General features: G+C 47.3%; 1 protein-coding gene across 2 annotated transcripts in view; it reads left to right on the top strand.

Moving 5' to 3' along the window:
- ASTN2 (astrotactin 2) overlaps window positions 1-21,319 on the top strand; it is a 360,503-nt gene that overhangs the window by 313,306 nt on the left and 25,878 nt on the right. Inside the window, exon 20 of one of the 2 annotated variants that reach the window (XM_069771376.1) lies at window positions 12,087-12,228. In XM_069771376.1, coding sequence (XP_069627477.1) covers window positions 12,087-12,228 — 142 coding nt within the window. Of the gene's footprint in view, window positions 1-2,300; window positions 3,139-12,086; window positions 12,229-21,319 lie in introns of those variants that run through there. The other variant, XM_069771377.1, reaches the window with a different exon arrangement.

The raw sequence follows: 21,319 nt of genomic DNA, 5'->3' as shown, positions 1-21,319 counted from the left end.
GCCTCAGCTGCCTCCCTGCCATGGGGCTTTGCTCCAGGTGCTTGCTGGGCAGAAAGTGGACAAAAATTGTTCCTGGGATACCACATGGTGGCATTCCTTAGTCCTCCAAGGATGTAGTGGTGGATCCTGCCGTTCCCTTAACGAGACTGACTAATTATTTATTACAAAGGAGGTTGCAGGAATCTGGAGCGGAAACTACTCCCCAGGCCAGCTAACTCACACCTAAGCACGCCAGGCTGGTTTCACAGCAGAGCACATGCCGGAGCAATCAGACCTGCTGCTGGGAGGCTCGTAGGAGTGGGACCAAGGCTATTTTATGCATATGTGTGAGTGTGTGTGTGTGTATATATATATATATCTCTGTATAAAAAGTGTGCATGTGTGTGTGTATATTTTACTATGTTAAGCTATAAACTGTATGGGTTAGGTATGAATTAGAACCTTATAAAATGTGTTTACTCATTCTGTGTAACTCAAAGCGGGGATTAAACAGTAGGAAAAACTGACCGGGAGAATTTTCCAAGCAGAAAAAGTTTTACAGCTCTCATTGTGAACTTGAGAGGGAGGATTTCTTTTTTTGTGTGTTTAGGGTTTTTTCAGAGCAAGTTTTTTGTGTTTGAATTTTTATGGTTATTAAATAAAAGTGGGGGGGGCACAGCTGAGGAGGAAAGATGAATGGAGGAATAGCAGGAGATTTCTCCCCTGGCACCTGAGCCCCATCCTCCTCTCCATCTCTTGTGACAATGTGCTTTCTGTGCCAGTGGCATCCAAGAGGGCCTCCCCACGGCATGCCGTGTTCCTAAGGAGGCCCTGGTTTTCTCATCTCCTTGAAGGCATCTTTTATGGGGAAAACAGAGTCCCATAACACTGCTGCAATTAAAGGGAATGGGTGCAGGAAAGAAGTGGTGGAAGCAGAGGCAGCAGGGAGGTGAGGGTCCACTGAGCATCTCAGGCAGGGGAAAAAGAGAGGCAAGAGCAGGGGATGGGGATGGGTTGAGGTCTTACAGCCTGTTTGCCCTCCTTCTCATACAGAAAGGCTGGACAAAGCACCTGAGGGAATAATCTTACCACTATCAAGTTGAGTCATCCTGGGTCAGTTCCAGTTGATAAACAGCAAGGTGCATGCAACCCAGAACCATTTAATTTCTTATTTCCTTCTCTTCTTGGATACAACTTTCTTTCCGCACCCTCTTTTTGGTCTCTTCTACCTTCTAGTTCTTGCTGCCTTGGTGAATCATCTCCGCCTTCAGGACTGGTGACCTGTGCGCAGTTAGCCGAGCCTGACTCACTCTTCTCCTCTACATGTTCTTTCCACAGCCTTAGGAAGGTTGGGGTTTGGTTGTTGGGGTTTGGGTTGTGGTTTTTTTCCACTTCACTTTATGAACATTTTCCAGGGGACCAGGGGAAGGGAGGGGAGAAGAGAGACCTGAGAGGGTTCATTGTTTGGGTAATTTTCCCTATTGCTAAATGTCAACATCCTACGCTTGATGCTTAGGATAGGGAGTAGCGGGGCTTCTATTTCAGGCTTTGCAAGGGATGGGAGAGACTCACCTTATCTTTGTAACATGGCCCAAGCAATGTTTGGGTTCTATTTACGGATTTGAAGAAAAGAGGGGAGTGATAACCTCACCGTACAAGCTCCGGGTAGGCTACCTGGCACTGGCTTCCCTCATCAGCACAGATCCTTTAACAGCCCTGGAGTCCATTTACCACTTGGCTTAATCCTGCTCTGCTCATTCTGGGAATCTGTCTTTTGTCGTCTGAGTGGTAAGATGTTGCACAGTTGCGAGTGATGACGTGTCTCCAGCTAACCATCCTAGAGCGATCGGTGATCCTGGGGATGGGAAGCATGCCCAGATACCCTGCTTTGCCAAGGACATCTCGGAGTCAAACAACTGTTCCCACCGTAGAGGGCCTTTGGTGAGATGGGTTCCCAGGGGACATCGTCCATCAGAGCTGTCCTCATTACTAACAACTCCCCTTTCCTGTGCATGCCAGGATTGATTTGTCTTGGTTTCTGGGAAACATGACTTAAAATTCAGAGCAGAAGGCATTCTTTCCATGTCAGCATCCTGCTGTGCGCTTATGGCAGGTATCCTCAGTGCCTGGAGTTTGCTGACTTGTAAAAAAGGGTTAATAGTCTTTCCAAGATGAAAGCCAGCTATTAGTGGTTAGAGATCTGGACTGGGGCTCTGGGTTATAGCCTAAAATTTGCCTTTTGCCTGCTATCTATCTCAAAAAAGTAATTTCCTTTCTTTGCGTCCCTGCTCCTTTGCCTGCCACCTCTCCTGACGCTGCAGCCTTCTGCGATGCAGGTGTGTATCGTAACGGAGCTCACGTCTTGGCTGAGGGATGTAAGTGCTGCCACGTTGTCGGAGGTATTAATGGCCTTTCTGAAGTGCATTGAAGTCTCTGGGTGTCAGGCGCCTTGTTGACACATGTTTTGTCCTCAGGGAAACAAAATCAGCTCAATTTAAGAAATTAGAGATTGTATTCTGTCCTTGTGAGCAGTGGGACTATGCAGTGGTGCGGGAGATCCTCTCTCACCTTGTAGTCTTAGTGGAAAAGATTGAGTGATTGCTGATATGATAATGGATGCTGAAGTAGTCTCCTCATGGCCAAGAGATTCCCAGCTCTTTCTCCTCTTCACTGACTTGTGTCTTCTAATGAATCAAAACTGTGAAGAAAAATGTTAACTTCATTATGGGGAAATCAATAAATGAATGATTTCATTAGCTGTGTTAAGAAAGCTGTTGTGAATATAGTCTAGTGACCCAGCTAATTCATTGTTCAAGAACTGATGTCAACTTTTGCATGCGTTAGTCCTGACCGAGTGGGTGTTTTCTAGCTTCTGAGTTCGGTCAGATAATTGCTTCTTTTCTCAGTTTTATCCTGATATTGCATTTGGCTTCTCTTGTGATACCTGCTTGGATAAACGGAGAGTTATGAGAAGAGGCACAGTCAAATGACATGCTTTCGAGTCTGAATCTGAGGTAACTGAACATATCTACAAAAATATTTAGAACTTGCTGTGTTTGCACAAGTTTTAACCTTGGTCCTGCAAGCATGTACATTAGTTTATCTGGCACACGAGTGTAATGGAACAACTCACATGAATAAAGCTAAACATGTGTAAATGTTTGCAAGATATGGGTCAATAAATCTTTGGAAATCATAGCAAACCAACTCTCTGTTTTCTTATGCAGTGGTATTCTCCTATCCATCCTAGACAAGAGATCTGAAATATCTGTAATAATCATTATGGTGTAGTTGTTCCAAATAGCTCACAGCCAGGATGCAGAAACTCAGCTAGTGTAAATTGTTATTGTTCCATTGACTTCAAGGGAGCTACAGGAGATTTTATGAACTGAGGATCTGCCCCCACATTCTCAAATGTCCAAAACTGCATATTAGGGCCAAATAAGAGGTCTGCTTCCATGCAGGTCCCTCCATCAGGACCAATTTTTGTAAGTATTTGTTGGCTAACAGGCTGCAGATCTGGCTGCAGTTGTGTGTGCTTTGGAATATACTGGTCCAAAGTCTTATCACTAATTCATCAGCATCTATGCATATTACCTCTGTTTAGAATAAGTGGGACCAAACAAAGTATATTTTCTTTAATTTGGTTGCCACTACAGGTAGTGGTTTGGCCCACTTCCCAGCACTGAGCCATGAAGTGTAAGAAGGGACCAGGAGCAGGGTCAGGCAACAGTGGCAATAGAGAAGAAATTGGCTGATCTAAGAAGTCCAAAAATTTCACTTTCCCAATAAGTGCAAGGAGAAGTGAAGCACAGACCAGCTGATGGCTTTTCAGCATAGGTTTACATTAATTTGACTTGACAAATCACCTGAGATAATTATGTTTTTAGTGATTAATTGCACACTGAGTTTCTTTCTAGGAAATGTTCTTTCCCCCTCCTGCTAGTCTGATATTTGCATATGTGTGTAAGGCTTGATCTCCAGTGGGTGCAAGTCAGCCAGTGGGGTTCTGTGGGGCATTAAACTACTGGAGCATTTGGTCATAAAGAGCTGAAAATAAAGGTAAGAGACTGCTCAGTAGAGCTGGAAATGAAGGACCTGACCCTGCTGTTTGGCAGATCTTCCCTGCTTTCTTCATAGACCATCATGTATCAGGCAGGTTAGGAAGTTTGTGTACTAGGCAAGTTTGTACGTCAGACACATTGTAGGTGTATCACCAGGGCCCACTTGGACTGGCCAGAATCACCTTGTCATTGACCTTTCTTTAGGAAGGGTCCCAGGATTTGCCCTGACATGTTGCACAGTGAAAGCTGCTCCCCTTCAAGTTCAGTCATCTTAACCCCAGCAGAAGATGGAACCTCCCAGTGCTCTGGACTGGTGGAGCCCAGGTCCTTGGTGACATCTTTGCATCCAAAATTTGGGAGTTATTTTCGGACAGTAGCGCATTCTCCTAGGAACCGCAAGAGTGCAGTAGCTTTGTGCTTTTAAGAAGAAAGTGGTTATGATACAGGTTTTGTCGCTGTCTCTGAAGTAATCTGACACATAGGTTTATGCTGTAGAAGAGTGGCTCTGGGGCTGTAGCAGGGCTGGTGGGATTCCTGGTGAACATAAGGCTCCGTCAGTCCCTGGATCTGCTACAGACTGCTGACTGTGGGCCTTGGGGACCACCAAGTGGTCTGGACCACTGGTCCATTGTTTAGAAATCTGTAATTTAAAAGAAGCTAAAAATGAAAGGAAAGCAAGAACGAGGGTGGGAACTAGATCTGTGGTGATGGACAAAAGCTTCTGCCAGACAAGAAGTATCTGAGGACAAAGCTCATGTCTTTGCTTTGTGTCTGCACAACTCCCAGCACAAATGGGTTCCCACTTTGCCTTGAAATCAAGTAACTATTTTAACATGCTGCAGAGCCCAAAACAAACTCCAAGGGAATAGATAAATTCACTTGGACTCTCCACTATGCTAATGTGAATACGTGGCTTTGAGATTGGAACTGGCTCATGCCTGGATGGCTCCAAGCATAGCAGAGTCAGCTTGTGTCTGGCTGTGGTTGACCCTTAGCAACCCAGTGAACCTTGAGAAATACTGGAGGGCTCACAGCACAGAATGAAATGCATTAATTCTCACTCTCCTCCAGCAGCATACTGCCTTGGGGGAGATGGAGGAGGTGATGCATTTTTTACATGAGTTGAAGCCGTTTTTCTGAGGTCTTAGACTGTGAAAGAATTGTGGTAAGCAGTCTGTAGAGAGCTCAGGTGAAGGAGCAGTGAGTCCTACTGATGACCCTAAAAGAAGAATACACTCATGATTAGCCTTGTGCATCATGTTTTTAGAACATTGCATCTCATCCAAATGAAGACCATTTCCTTCTGTGCGACTGGCTGCTCTTGATAAGAACAAGCCCATCCTTCAGTTCCACGTGGTCACTCCATATACAGCAAGGTCTAGCCCTGGAGAGCACCAGCGAAGCCATTCAAGGGACTTTTGTGGCGCTGGAATGCAACTTTTGCTCTTAGCTCAGCTAAAGCATTGCTCCTTAAATTTAGTCATCTACAAATGCAGTCTTCCATCAGCAGAGGAACTGGGAGGCCCAGGAGAGCTCTTCATCATTATTAATGTGCCTAGTAGCATATAGACAAAGTAAGCAAATTCCCCACAAAATTCATAACTTAGGCAAGGTCAAGTCATTCAGAGAAATACTGCAATTTACACCTTTATACAAGTTGGCAAGTGAGGCACAAACTGTGCCCGAAGTTGCACAGTATAATCACTGGCTTTTCTGTTTCAGCCTAGACAACCTGTGCCCAGCCAGAGAGATTCCTGATGGAATCTTTGAGAAAAGTCACGACAAAGAAATTATTTCAGAGGCTACAGGCTTTTTGGGTGTGGGGCTTAGGCTCCCATCTAACACGAGAGGCTGGCATGCGTGGATGCTCCCAGAATGTGGGCAGAAGATTTTTTAGTAATGACTAGGCCTTTTTATTTCTTTTATAAACTGGCAAGCCATGTAGAGAAGGAGGTTTTGACATCCTTCCACCAGGATCAGTAGGGACGGTTTGCTTTTAATGATCTAGGCAGCGAGACAGACCATCTGCTGATGTAAATCGGAACAGCTCTGTCGCCTAAAGTTATGTTACACTAATTTAAATCAGCCCATCATCTCCAAGACAAACCACCTTTCGCTGCCTTCCCCCACCAAGCGCCAGATCCAAAGCACATTAAACCCAGGTACAACCTCATTGTGGAGGAACCACCCTGCAAGCCTGTGCTCCCCATCTACCCATCCAAAAACCCAATCCAAGCCTTCTGCTCACAGCCGTCCTCTGAACCTCCCCTCCTCGGAGGCAGAGCCCCAGAGGAAGAGGAGGGTAGGACGAGGACCCCCAAAAGGTGACAAACTTGGAGGGCTGAGCATGCCATTTGTTTCCTCATTTCAGGAACCAAAACCTGGCAAGAGCAAAGTAGAGTAAGGTCTCTTTTTCCATCTGCTTCACTGGCATTGCTCCGGAGTTCACTGCTGGGGACGGAGGTCCTCGCTGGGCCCCATCTGCCTTCCCCGGGCTCCCTCATTTATGCCCACTTGGGCCTCTGACATTCTACTCTGTTTTTCTTTCCTTGAAAATGGATCGGGAATTGGGAGCCGCTGCGCAGGAACGCGCCTGTTCCCCATTACAGCTCCACCGGGGCTGTAACACGATCGTGCCTGCTCCATACCCACACAGATATTTATTTATCCATACAGGCTTTCTCCTTGTTTTCATTAAGTTAGGCAGAAAAGGTTAATCTTTCTTCTGCTAAAGCTTCAAAACCAACCAAGCTAAATAAAATATGATTTCTTTCATTTCTTTTTTAAAGGACACTCTCTCTCTCTTTTTTTTTTTTCTCCCCCTTAAGTACCAGAATGAGGTCACAGTCAGAGATGCCACAAGAGTAAATTGAAAACAGGTTGAAAAAAAGCAAAAGGGAGGAAGACAGAAAGAGAAAACCACAATCAGAAGAAAGTGACTGGTAACGTTGCAGGGTTGGTTTCATCCCGTCTAGTAAAGAAGCCATCAAGACAGAGACGCTGGTGCCTTCCTACTTTCCCCTTTGTGCTCTTTCTAGGAATCTCAAAGGTGAATTGCAGCAGTGAGGTCTCCTCTCGTCTTCATTTCCACTTTGGTTTGCACCGCCTGGGTTTTGTCCGTGCTGCTCTCGGTACAGGGACATGGGCTGAAGGTGTGGGAATGCCTGTGAGGGTCCCAGAACTTCCTTTTGCTTCTCTTACCTCCCGGAGGCTCCTGGCCTTGCTCTCTTCTTTAGTCTGGTTGAACTCAACGCCGTAACTCTTGTTATCTTCGGTGGGATGATTGATAGGTGATTCATCTGCCTGCTGTCCGCAACTGCTGGGCGCTGGCACGGGTTGCAGTGGAAGGACTGAGGCAGACTAAGAGTGTTGGATGCTACGAGCGAGCGGTCTGAGCCTGCTCCTATCCATTTTCATTCCTCAGTCCCCATTCCTGCCCATCTGAGCCTCCTGCCACGAGAAATGTACTTGCTCAAGAGCAGATTGCCAGCTCAGCTTTGCAGACAGGCAGCTGAGTTGGGGGTGTCCTCCTCCTCCAGACCAGACATCAAGTTGAGTTCCCAGGTGGCTATCCCATAGCCATCACCGGTGGGTTGACCTATATGCCTTGGCATGGCCAGACCTGGTGTGGCCAGGAGAAGTTTGCAAAGCTTCACAAAATGGGGCTAACCCCGCTGCAAGTTCCAAGCGTGCTGTTATTTTCCTCTGTTTCAGGGAGAGCTCTGACTCACCACAACACCAGAATCAGTATAAGATACATGTTTACAAAACCAAAAAGAGGAGGTTTGCCAAACTCCACAGCCTTGTCTGTGGAAGAGGATGAGGCAGTAGCAAGGGGCTACACTGGAGAGAGAAGGAAAATGTCACCTGGAGCGAGCTGCATCTTCCTGACAGTCATTAGTAGAGCAGAGATTGATTTTCAAAAGCTGCCTGGGGAATTGGACGGTTTGGGGCAGACCAGTCCTGGGAAGGCAGTGGCATGGAAATGAGGGGGAAGAGACTCTTGCAGGGATTTGGTGTACAGATAGGCGTATTAGCATCCCATTGCTGAGCACAATTGCTCCATTACATGTAATCAGTGTGCAGCAAGTAACATCTTTTGCTCTGTGCACAGTGATGTTAAGCTCTGGTCTGGATTTTTTACTGCTGAGAAGTGAACACAGGTGAGGCATCCTCACAGGATCTGGTCATTTGTCCTTGATATCTGTAACAGCTTATTGCTTTATTTAGTGTGACATCAATTATTTATTACTATTAATGAAGGACACAGATGGCTGTCTGGTCAATAAAATATCTCCTACTCCACAGAGATGATCTACTTAGCTATCATTTACTCTGCAGAGAACCTTTGGATTCTTTCTGAAATTTAATAATGCGAGCAAAGATACTGCAGCAATCTAGGAGGTTTGTGCTTCAGTGCTGCTTTGGGAGGCTGAAATCCTTCTTTATATTTGCTGGCGGGGTGTGTGAGAACACAAGTCCAGATGGGAAAGAGAAGCCCCTTTACTTTCCATCACAAGCTACTTATCCATATAATCCCTTTTATAAAGTGATCAAACTGCTTCTTAAAAGATAGTTAGGTTATTTGCCCTTCTCAGGAGTAGACCGATTATTCATATCCAATTTACTTTCTCTTGCCATTACTGCCCATTAACCTAAGTATTTCTTTTCCATCTGAGTGCCTCCCCTCTTGATGTATTCACAGAACCGTGTATCTCTGATTGGCCTTTTTATTTCTCTGCTTGTATGGTAAACTTGTGCTTTTTGTTGGTTCCCTGTGAAGCCTCCTCTCCTGCTTTCCCTGTGCCTCGTTCATAAGCAGAGATGAGCAATAGTATGCACTGAGTTCTCACCGGGGCCTTGTGCGGTTAGGTCAGTATTCCTGTGTTGCTACAACATCCCCAGACCACTTTTCCTTGGTAGGGCAATGTTAGTGGTCCATCATCCTCTTGCAATGCCAGCAAATGCACCTGTTGCCTTAGTTGCATTCCACTGACAAAGTCCTAGTCTAAATCTAGGGAATAACTTGTTTTCTGGTCCTAGGGAAGACTTAGGAAATTTCATTTCAGCTGCTCTCAGAACACCATGGACTGAACAAAGAGAGACTTCTCTTGTGTGAGATGAACAAATAAAGTTGCCATGTGTTCTGCTTCACCCAGGGGAGAGCACAGAAAAGCAGTTCCCCGCATTCGCTGCGGATTGACAGCTCTGGGTAGTCGGTTTGTCCCTGGGGCATCCCTTACCCCACCCCGTCTTTGCTCCGTGGCTGGTGCAGTCTGGCACCACAAGCGATCTCACTGCTGCTTATGCAGGTGCAGAAAGACTCCCAGCCTTGGGGCTGAAGTTTCAGCACCTTTGCTAGCAACTGTTTTGCTATTTTCATAACAACCTCTTTGCTTTTGTTTGACTGTAGCAGGGCCAACGAGAGGGGAATGTTCCCCAGAGGCTCGGGATTGAACACAAAACACCTTCTTGCTGTAGGGATCTTATTGCAAGGGTTTTGGCTTAACCCAAGTTGACACTGCATTGGCAGACCCTGAGAGCTTCATTTCCTCCTGTACAGGGGGACAGGAACACACTCACAACGTAGGCAGGTCTGATCAGACTCTGTGGCAAACCAGACCGTTGTATGACACAGCCACTGCTGTGTTTTGAGGCATTGCTCACTGCCAGCCTGCTCCGCTCCCCTCTCAGCTACGCAGAAAGACCATGAATGACGTTGCAAAGATGAGCACTCAGAAGTCAGTGGGTGCCTTAAGGAGAGATACCCATGCAATTTTAATATACACTGAAATTCAGTGGTTGCACCTGACGCTTTCCATCCCATTTCCAGTCTCCTGCAAGTCTGGTTCCGCCCTCTGCACTCCCTGTCTCAGCCCTGTGTTTTATCTCCCACCCCATCTCTTGTGCTCCCTCACACAGGTGCTCTGACCGATGCTCCTTGTACGCTCCTTGATGCTCCTGCCAGTCCAAATCTCCCCTTGGCCTTGCCCAGTTGCTCATCACAGTCTCTCTGCCCAGCTATTTTCTTTGCTACCCCTCATCGGCTGCCCGTCAACCCTGAGTGCTCTGGAGGAAGGAGGGAGATCCCACAGCAGCCACCCATGGGATGGTCTGTCCCTCCGTGAAGTTTCTTCCTGGTCAGAAGGGAGGTTGCTTGAGATCTGAAGAGGCTTAAAATCTCTTGCTCTTGTTCAGCAACACAATCTGGTCCCACATCTTCGTTATGTGTTTGTGATTCATCTGGTTTGTAAGTCACATCAGTGTTTGTTCGCAATGACTTCTGGTGACAGGGAGTTCCCCAGTCCAGCCCAATGTCGTATGAAAAGAGGCAGAAATGAAAGTTGGAAATGAGCAATAGGGTTTTGTTTGTTTGTTTAAATCATAAACCCAGAGCTAAGGGGCTTGCTCAAGGCCATTCAGCGCTTGTGACGTCCAAGCAGTGATTTTACCACTGCCAACCCAACCTGCCCATTGAGTTGACTTGGGGTTTGGTATGGACCCGGGGCTGGGAACTGGGCTAAACTGCAGAGACCGGTGACAGAGCTGCCTGAAAAAAGTTTGGAAAGAACAAGTCGTGCTGGGAGCATTAAAATGAATAATTAAGGCTTGGATTCCTTTAGGGAGGAAAAGAATTTATTGCTGCTCTTTTCTCTAGCCAAGGGGGACATTTGTTACTGAGTTGTGTATTTTGAGACAAGATGCAAATGCAGTTTTGGGGGGCTGGGGAGGAGGGGATTTTTTCTTCTACCTGGGCAATCCAGCCACACAGTGAGATGTTCTGGGCTGGTTATACCACTGGTTATTTCTTATGGTCTGTACCAAGAACTTAGACTTGTGCTTCATTTCAGTAGTCCTCAGTCACTTTTGCTTTTAGAAAAATAAAGAAAAGTGCTGAGAAGGGAATTCTCCTCCTCCCTCTGCTGCGGTGTCTTGACATTTACACATGCACAAGGTACCCAGCACAGCAATCTGGGTCCAGGTTTGTTTATACCAGCATAACTCTATCAGCTCCAGCAGCCCTTTCTCTGATTCCCATCAGTGGGAATGGGGGCATGACCAGGGCAGCTGCTCTGGTTTTTTTACTCCTTGGTACCTTGGGCTTTCAGTTACACTGAGGTAAAATGGGAATTGAATGCAATGAGCTTTAACTGATAGACAGCCTGCCCACTGCAAGGAGACAGGTTGCATGGCAGTGGATAATCAGGCCCCAAAAGCTTAATAAATGGAGTGTTTTCAGTTTCAGCTGGGTCATGATCTAAGTGTTTAATAAGCTTTATAAACCAGAAGACAAAAGAAAACCCCAACTTTTTCAGCATTTTTAATTACTATTTTTTTTCCTTTGAATGCTTGTAATGTAAAAACACTCACAGGGCAAGTGTTCTTCAGCACAGCTGAAGGAGCTCCAGTCAGAGTTCCAGGAGCCAGCAGAGTGCACATGAAAAGGAATGCAAGGCTACTGATTTTCACTGAATTAAAAAAAAAAAAAAAAGGAAAAACCCACAAAAAAACCCAGCACATTGAGAGCAATTCCATCCAAGCTCTAAAAATGTCTCCTTTCCTGATAATCTAATGTAGCAGAAACACATTTCACTGTGACAGGTGATTTTTTAAAACGACCACATCCCTTTTAAGAACTGAATGTGCAGTTAGGGCAGGAGAGCCCTATTTAGCCAGGCTTCCATCTCTTCGGGGGACCTGGAGCCTGTCTTTGGATGGTGGTCCTGCGTGTGGTGGTTGCAGTGAGTCCACACGTTACCTGTATGTCTGTGAGTGCACCCTTCCACTGTCCAAGCGATGACTTAGCACCGGCCTTGGTTTCTGCAGTGGGTCCCTATTACAGCCCAGGTGTGTTTTCTACTTGCTTTGTCCATGGGTGATATTCTCCAGATAGACTCGGGGCCATTCGTACGAGCTATGGCCAGTGAGACTTTGTTGATTGCCTGTGCTGTGTAGGTGCATTCTGCACTGATTTTTAAACAGTCAGCAATAATTTTGCACCTGTATTGATGTTTCGGTCTTGCTCATCTCTTTGCTCTCCAGGAGAATCCTTGAGCTTTGCGGATGATTTGCTTTCTGGCCTTGCAACATCCTGTGTGGCAGCGGGTAGGAGCCACGGAGATGTCCCTGAAACCAGCCTCTATTCAGTCATTTTCAAGTGCCTGGAACCAGATGGTCTGTACAAGTAAGGAGAGGCATGTGGGGAGGTGCTGGGGGCAAGGAGGGATCTCCAATGCTATTCCTTAATTGTTATTGACTTTTTGGTTAGCACTGTGTTACACCAGACGGTGGGCAAATGATGAGACTCTTTCTGTTGCTTTGGGTGTTAGGCTCAGCTAGTGAAACGGAAAACCTGTGTCTGCCAGTACAGCACTGGAGGCACTGGGAGTCTGTGGGAGACTCCACTGGAATAACTCAAATTTTCAGTATTCTGGGCTTCCAGGTCCATGCCTCGTGGATAGGGTTGTCTCTCGTGGATGAACTGAGCTAATGTGGTCAGATTGAAGCAAGTTGCCAAATGCCTGGTGGACTGAAATAGCCAGATGTCAAAAGTGTGATAGGTGTTGTTTATATATGTTGATGTTTACACTAGTAGGACACATATAGCAGATCAGAGACACACGAAATCCATCTGCCCACCACCCAGTTTCTTCTACAGGGATGGCTGGCCACGCCTGTGCTGATGTTCTTCTTCACTTGACTCTTCTGAGATATTCTTTGAGCACATAGGATTGGATTTTCTGTTTGAATGCTGTGGAGTTATTAGTGTCCAAAGCAAAGGGATAATTTCAGGATCTGAATATTAACTTCTCCTTCAGTATCATTTGGAGGGGTCTGGGCTTTTCAACCTGGCTCATTAACCAGGGCATACTCTATCCTGAGGGGGATATCAGGAGTCAGGACAGTAAGAGAGAAAAAAATAGAGAAAAAAGGCAAGGAGGCGGAGGAGACACAGAGTAAGCAAGAGAGAAACACCCAGGGCTTAATGTCAGAGCGACTGTAATAATTAAAACACATTTTGTAGTGAGTAATGAAACTTTTTATGGGACCACAAAAGCATTTAAAGTGAGAGCTGGCAAATGGTCTGTCAGCGAGAACTTTTTAAGATCTTGATTAATACTTTCCCTTTGCCTCCCCTTCTACCGCCCCCCAGTTAAGTATGTTGACAGTGTCTGAAGAAGGAGAAGCCTTTGTTGCATATCTCTTGAGCAGGGCTGTGTCCAGGAGCAGGCTCCAAGTGATACCTCTTGCCATTTAATACCTTTAAATGTTTTCTTGTTAAATACATATAATGCATAAATATAATTATTAATATCTCTGGGAACTGGGCTGCTCTGAAAAGGTGCCAGGGAGAGGCTGGAGCAACCGCAGAGCTTGCTAATAACCCGCCGCCCATAAAATCAGCCGGTTGTGAGCTCTCAGCCGTTCAGCTTACGGCTGCCAGAGGCACTGGGCAAGGGAAGAGCCGCTGGGTTTGATGGGGAGGCTGCTGCTGAGGTGAACACACGGAGCTGGGAGCCAGAAGGTCTGGCTCTTGGGCAGCCTGGGCTGCCAAATCATCTTCCCCATCTGCTGGGCAGGGATAATTGCACTCACCCATCGCTTTAGGGGCTCTGTGATCTAATTCCTGATGTCTGCAAAGGGCTGGGAGAGCCTTGGGTGGAAGGTGGAAGGCTTCGTCCAGGGTTTTGTCATGCTTTTGGTCAAAGCCAGACTTCTGCTTCACAGTCGTGAGGCACATTGCCGTGGAGGGAGTAAGCAGAGTTGGTGATGCCCCGTGTCCTGGGGTGGCTGTGGGCAGCTCCTGCTCTCTGTGGGTGCCCCTGGGTGAGAGACAGTAGCTTTTTGTGGGGAGCCGTGGCTGCAGGCAGCCAGCAGGCAGCAGTCCCCTGGCATCAAGGAGCTTTGGACCTCATCCTTCTGCGGGGACAGGCCCTGGGGTGACGTACAGTGTTGGCTCCATCCCGCAGCTAACGCTCAGCAGGGCTTGGCACACTGTTCCCAGGGCTGTGCACGCTTAAGCGCACATGTATGGACACATGTTCATGTTGGCACCTGTGGGGCATGGACCCACACTCGTGGGCATCAAAAAAAATGTACGTGCACACACACTACAGCTCACCCTCCTTGGCGTCTGCTGCTGCATGCCCCAGCACACACGCGTGGACCGATAACACCTACTACTCAACGTATTCGCATGCACTGCTGTGGATGCATGTCCAGCACGCACACACACATTGGCTCCAACCTGGGACCTGCCCAGAACGTGTTTACTTAGCATCTGTGCATTCTCAGATACATAGGCACACACATTAAATATTCCTCTGTTCAGATGTCCACACAGTTGCAACACAGCATGAAGAAAGCCAGAACAGTGAAATGTGAGGCTAACACTCTGTTCTGAGCCCGCGCAGACGTAACAACAACAGAAACACGGGCACAGGGTCATTTCTTAAATTGAATTTCTTCTGCTTGCTTCGTTTGTTTCTGTGGAAAAATAGCTATCTTGGAAGGCTCTGGCCTGGGTATAATCCTGATTATAGCTACACGGCAGGGACCTGTGCTTTCCTCTAGGCTGTTAGGTGAGCACACAGAGTCTGCAGCATCAGAACTCTTCAAAAGCAAATGGTTTTGCTTGTTCAGTAGTCTGAGGGTATCATGTAAACCGAGAGAGGGACTGTGAACGTGGAAGTCTCTTCTGCTCTGTAAATGTGTCAGCCATCCTGTCGCTTTTCTTCTGTAGTACCTGTGGCAATTACGCTCTGCTGTTGACCATTCATTTGGAGTATTACCAGCCTGAGATCAAAGCTGGGCTTGAGTATGAAAAACAAAACCAAAAAATGGTCTATAAGCAAACAAAAAAAGTGATTGATTCCTCTACTTTTGAGACTTCTGTTATTTCAAAACATAAACTAAAAAAAGGAGAACTTATTTCTTTGTCCTTTGCAGTTTCAGTCTGATGAAAATATGTTGCCTGTCAGCCCTTTTCTTCCCCTTGCCTGTAGTACATTGAGATGCTAGTCCTTGCACAGAGGGTTTTCAGAGGGAAAGTAGTTCATGTCAACAAAGATGCATGTGCTCCATAGGCTCGTGTACACATGTGGACACTCCTGCTGGTCTGTCAGACATGGGTGCCCATGCGTGGGGATCCATGCTGCAGTCATGTGAATGCACTCATTTGCATGCACACAGGGACACTGATGATGGTCCTTGAAGACTGTCAAGTTTGGCTTAAGCTCTTAAAAACCAAAAGGCTTATGATTCTTGCAAAATGCATCACAGGAGAGGAGATTGTTCTCCCCCAAGGTCAGCTAGACCAGAGCAGTCTGTCAAGCTTCCTCCCAGGTGGATTCAGAAGAGGATGGTGTGAGGAAGGCAGAGGGAGAGATGTCTACGTGTCTGTTAAGTGCTCGTCTTGCATGGAACAGCCAGCCGGGACAGTGGTTAACACCAATCAGACTGATAGTTTGAGAGCTTGGGAGCGCCATGCTGTGACAGGCAACTTGTGATGCACCAAGCACTAAACACTAGTCAAAAGAAAGAGCTCTGGCTTGTCTCAGAGGTCAAACTAAGCCTGGAGGACTGAGCTTACATTGCTCATGGTCATTACATAGCTCAGCACCCTGCAAACCCAACCGATCTCTTCACTGTGGAGACAGGAGCTTCCCTTGTGCATCCCACAGCCTCTCTGAGCCTTCAGCCCAGCTCATCCATCTCAGCTTCTCACCCCGTCGTTCCTTGAGTGCCTGGGGATGCCTCTTCGCTGAGCTGTACCTGATCGGCTGCCGGAAAGCAGCTTTGCCAGCCCAGCATGTTCGTTTCAGATACTTGGGGAGACACCAAGTATCCCTCAGCCAAAAATGGAAATTTTGGAAAGGGAAATGAAAACCCCCTCCAGCTCCTCAATGGAGCTGCAGTGCAAACACACCAACTTCTTCCCTGCGCCACAGATACTATAATTATAGATTAGATTAAATCCCAATGTTTCACTTTATTTACATTCCTGACCTAGCCTATTCATTTCCGGTGTTTGTGCCAAGAATCAGCACAAAATTTACTGGAAATAATATGGAAGTCATCAGGATCCCTTCCAGAGCCTTTCTTTGGAGTGTGTTCATGTGCTGAGAAGGAGCCTAGAGTTTGCATTCCCTTTGCTGGCTCAGATGGGGTTTCCCCAGGGTGATCCTGAACCAGCTCGAAGGCTCTGGGAGAGCATGTTTCAGGAGTGTTCATCCTAGGGGATGAAGATTGGGCACTGCCATCAGATGGAAGGGGATTCAGTTAGACCTCAGAATGACAACACAAGGCTCCCATCCACAGCCAAGACCCATCAAGACCTGCCTGGCCAGCATCGTCCCCTATAGGAGGCCCCTGGAGGCCATCACCAGCATGCCCAGGCTTAGCCTTTGTCACCATATGCAGGCTAAGAGTGAACATACTTTATTTTGGTGAGCTTAAGGAAGGAGGCAATGGTGTTAAGTAGGGGGAACCCATCATAGCACCGAGAGACAGCGACTGCAATTCAGCAAGCTGGATGCGCTAAAGGAGCTGGCCCAGAGCAAAGCTGATTAATGTTGACTGACCTCTGCCTTGTGCATAGCTGGGATAAAAAGAGGAATGGAAACCCTTGGTGCTCAAGAGTGTGCTAATGCTGGCAGCAGTCCGCTGCTCCTTATATGACACTAGTTGTTATTGTTGGTCTTCCGTCAGGAAGACACGTGAAGGAGCACTGGAGCAATCGGAGACAGATCACAAATAGCTCAGTGGCATGGGTTAAAACACATCTGTTACAGCCCTTGGCTGAGTCCCCTGTGTGCACAGGAGCTGTGCTGCTTCATTGAATCCACCTCTTCTATTCTGCATGCTCTCCAGCTTCCTGAAGCCGAGCGGTATATGGCTGTAGTTTCTTCTCAGGCATTCCTGGGTTGCAGAAGCTCAAACAAGACAAGTCAGGAGTTGAATAAGTGTTTGCTAAATCCCAGGCCTGTGCTCTAAATGCAGGCTCGTCCTTCCTCAGCAGTTTAGGGTTGCTTCAGAACCAGACTGCCCAAATGCTGGTTCAGGTGTGTGGTTGTTTTTGCTGAAATAAGTCCAGCACCGAGCTGTCTGGGCCCACCTGGGCTACATGCAGATCACTACAGCACAGGTGGATTGGCCCTATGAAAATTGTACAGAGAGGTCACAGGCTTGGCAGAAGAAGGAGATAATCTCTCTTTCCACTGATATTAATGAAGTCCCATGCATGGAGGAAGGTGGGGCTCCTACTGAAGTTTCAAACATTAGCAGGGTACAAATATAAAAGCCATAGAGAAGACATTCATGCTTTCTTCCTGACCGGTCAAGGTGCTGGAGGCTCTTCCCAACTTTGCCATTTGCTCTACTGAGCGATTTACGCAGATCACTTTGTCTCACTTTCATCTTCATCTGTTTGCCTGTCCCATTTGTAAGCTCAGGTTTTAAGCTTTCTCTTGCTATCTCTGTGTACAGCCCAGCCTGGGTGGATCAGAACAGGGCCTCCAGGTGCTGCTGCAATGTTGCTATACCAGACGTTTGCCATCGCCCTTTTAAAAGTTGGGTTTCTGCCTGAATCCTCCTTCTGATCTGTCTCTGCCACCAGTATTCAGCCACCTGGGACAGATCTAGAGTCAGGACGTGCCTTTCCACTGACCTCAGTGGAACCTTCTTCCCTAGTATCTGCCAAGCATATGAGCATCTCCCTCCTTTTTGCTGGAAAGACCAGGTTATCCTCCCCAAATTCTCTGCTTCTGCTCATACCTCATGCCACAAAGAGAAACAAAACAGCCTTTATTGCTTCCCGCAGCTGGCTCCTCCCCATGCCTTCCTCAGGACATCCAGATTGAAATAACATTCTTGGTTTTGTCCTAAAAACTCCCAGCATCCAAATCCCAAACCTGGCTGGGTCCAGGCCCATTCACATTGCTCCTCTCGGGGTGGCTGGAGGAAGGCTAGCAGTGGGGGAACAAGGAGGAGGCATGGACAGATCGTTGAGTCGGGTATTGCAGCTAGGGGAGTGTGTGAATGTGAGATTCTTCCTGGAAATGGTAATGGGGTGGAGAGGAGGAGTTTGGCCTCTTCGTCTGTTGGTAGACAAATGGACCTTTGCCATTCCACCTTTTCCCCACCACCAGTCCCCTATCACCAACCCTTTACAGTTACAGACTTGGAAAGTATTCTTATTTCTGAGCATGTAGAAAACGAACGCCACTAACATAGATCAGTCCAAGTATTATCTCATTGACTAATGGGAGAGCAAGTACAAGGGATGCTATATAAATATCAACACAGGCGTTGCTGGCTTTGATTTACCTCTAAGCCAGCAAAAGCTGCATTGTGCTACTGCATTGGAGTCTTTGTTTTGTTCATCAGTTCTCCATGGTATAGAGCACCTTTTTCCTGAAGGCTGGAAACCTGAGGGCCATGTTGATTTGATTCTTACAGCAGGGTTTGAACCCTCTCCTCTTCCAGGACACAAGGAATTCACTGCTTGGCGTGGATGTTTCTTTCATCTTGTAGGGAAGAAATGGTTCTGGATAAGGGCAAATGTTTTTGTTCTTGTTGGCCACGTCCTAGCTAGGGAAACTGAGTGGGCTGGAGATGAGCAGAGTCAAGGGATGCCCTTGCTCACACTTCGCATAAGCCCCACTTCAGAAGAGCGCTTGGAGAATTGCTTTTTTTGGTCAGGGGATTAAGTAATGCCACCTGCACAAAAATACGATCTCCTCTTCCTAATTTCCTTATGCAGTCTGGGACCCAGGTACCTGAGAGCGCACATCAACGAACCCGAGGCATGCCCTCAAAAATGCTGCTGGCTGTCTTGGTGTCTCACACCCTCCCCTCTATCTTGTTCTTGCTCTCAGTGTGTTGGTGGTTTTTTCCCAGCAAAGCCAATCTGGCAGCAAAATGACTTTTTTTGCATGGTACTAGAGACAGCAGGCGATGCCACTTTGCCAGCTGGAGTTTCCCCTCTGTTGCCAGAGCGCAGATGAAGCTCCTGCCGCTGCACCTCCATCCTGGGCGCTGAGCAGGAGCGATCCTCGCTCGCTTTGCGGCGGGCAGCACCGGGGCTTTGACACCAAGAGGCAGTGTTACATCACGTCTGCAGCAACGGGTCCTGCTTCCAGTCTTGCTGGGGTGCACACAGCCCGAAACAAGCTCTGCCCATGCTGATCCTGGAATTTAAATTACGGGCAAGCATGATGCAGAGGGATCCAAGCAGGCTGCATGCGAGCCAGCCCAAGCCAGACACAACATGGCAGCGTTCGCTTGGCAGTCCCATGGCTTTACACCTGCTCTGCCAAGCCAAGAGGAGAGCAAGGGGGTATCAGATGGGGTGCAAGCCTGGGCTGGCAGGGCTGGTCTACAGCAGGATTGGAGCTGGTGCCTTACATAGTACAGTGCTGGTGATGTTTTCCTGCTCAGGTCTCTGTTAGGGTGATTGTCCCTTCACCGTGTGTTGTTTTGTGGCTGAATAGCTCTTGTACACCCCAGGCAGACGTTGTCTCTGTAAAATGGTGGTTGGATTTGCCACGTATCGGTTCATGCATCACTAGCTGACACTGATGTTTAGGTGGGAAGTTTCTGCCTCCTCCTTTGACTGCTTCCCTGTGCCCAGTAGTAGCTCAACCTGATATTTGCAGGTTTTCAATAGGCTAATTCTAGCCTTAAGGAGTGGCCAAAAGCATCTCAGCTGTATCCATAAATATGCCCCAGGAAGGATATGACAAGCTGCTTTGGTGCCCAGGTGTTCAGATAGTACTGCACCCACGGGTCTTATCTGAACCTAGAGCCATACCCACAGCCCATGGAGTAAATCAGCTCACACAGACCCTGGATGGGACCCCAGGTCCCAAAAGCTGGAGATATTTGGCCCAAAAAGTGATGCTTATCCAAATAAAAAGATAAGTCGCAAGCTAATCCTACCTGCCCATCTTTTCCTCCACAATCTAGAGGCAAAGTTTGGATGCCATTACCTACAAGATCTGTCCCAGCACAGACCAGCAATGTGCATACACATCTCATATATGGCCTGCAAGTCCATAAAACCAGTTAAACGTTTTTTTTTGTTTCTTTTTTCCAAAGGACACCTGCAGCACATCCCACCCCATCCTTTTCTTGTAACAACAGCACAGAGACTCCCAGAGGCAAGTTATCTTTGCAAGATATATATCCCTGTTATCTTCATTTTCCTTTTTTTTTGTTTTTGCTGTGTATTTAAAAAAAAACCTCTTTTAATCTTTGACTTGCACACAACATTACACGTGTAAGTACCCACCTGCTGGTCATGCCACCCTGGAGTTTATCAGCACACAGTGACCCCTCCAGCTCTGCCACCCATTCTCTCCCTCAGGGTCACAGGACAAGGCTGTTACCCAGCTGCAGAGAATTTGTCATGGGGAAGCTGTGCAGGTGATGGAGCCCCTGCACAGGTGGTTGCTGAACTCAGCTGCTTTCCAGTAGATCTTGAGTGACCTTTAACTTATTCCTTGGGTTTTGGAATCATTCCCCCCCTGCAAAAGAAGTTTGCTTGTATTTTCCTAGTTTGAGGACATTGAGTGCATCTGGGCTTTTCTGTGCTGGTCCCGTCTTCGACTGTGTGGTCTGGCCCAGACCCCATTGCAGTTGATGGGAATTGTTATTCCCCTAGACGTCAGGCAGCCTTGGGTTCTGATGATGGAGCAGGAGTGTGGTAGGGCATGGCCACTGCAACTGCTGCCGCTTAACTCTTTTGCTTAAAAGCAGACTCATCAGGAGTGCCCATATTTTGGGACCTTTTTCAGTTGTATGTGCTGAGACTAGAAATCCCTCATCTTCACAGGTTCACAGCTCTCGTTGCCTGTCTCAAGTTATGTTAGTGCTTAGATGGCCAAGTCCCTGCTGCAGAACCCGTGTTTGCAAAAGTAGCCAGTGAATTCAGCCATCTCCATTTTGGGAGCATCATCTTCAAGGCTTCACTGGCAGAGCCACAGCTCCCACTGGCTTCAGCTGAATTTGCGCCAGAGTAGATCAGTGTAAAATGGAGACAGTCAAGGTTAGCAAGTAACCTCAAAGTAGCTGCTTCTTCCTGAGTTTTCCCACCTGTAAAACAGGCATGTTAAAACTGAGCTACACCCTTTGCTAGGTTTCCTATACAGCGAGGAGAACAGCATAATAAAATGGGAGAGAAAGCTGAGAAGTAGCTGCTTGGTTGCAGAGGTGGCATCTACACGTTGAGGTGGAACTTGCCATGGGTCGTGCTCCCTCCTGGAGCTATGGCC

Source organism: Haliaeetus albicilla, chromosome 26, assembly GCF_947461875.1.
Source record: "Haliaeetus albicilla chromosome 26, bHalAlb1.1, whole genome shotgun sequence".
NCBI lineage: Eukaryota > Metazoa > Chordata > Aves > Accipitriformes > Accipitridae > Haliaeetus > Haliaeetus albicilla.
The sequence above is the reverse complement of the archived record's forward strand: the minus strand, read 5'-3'. Positions and strand labels throughout refer to the sequence as shown.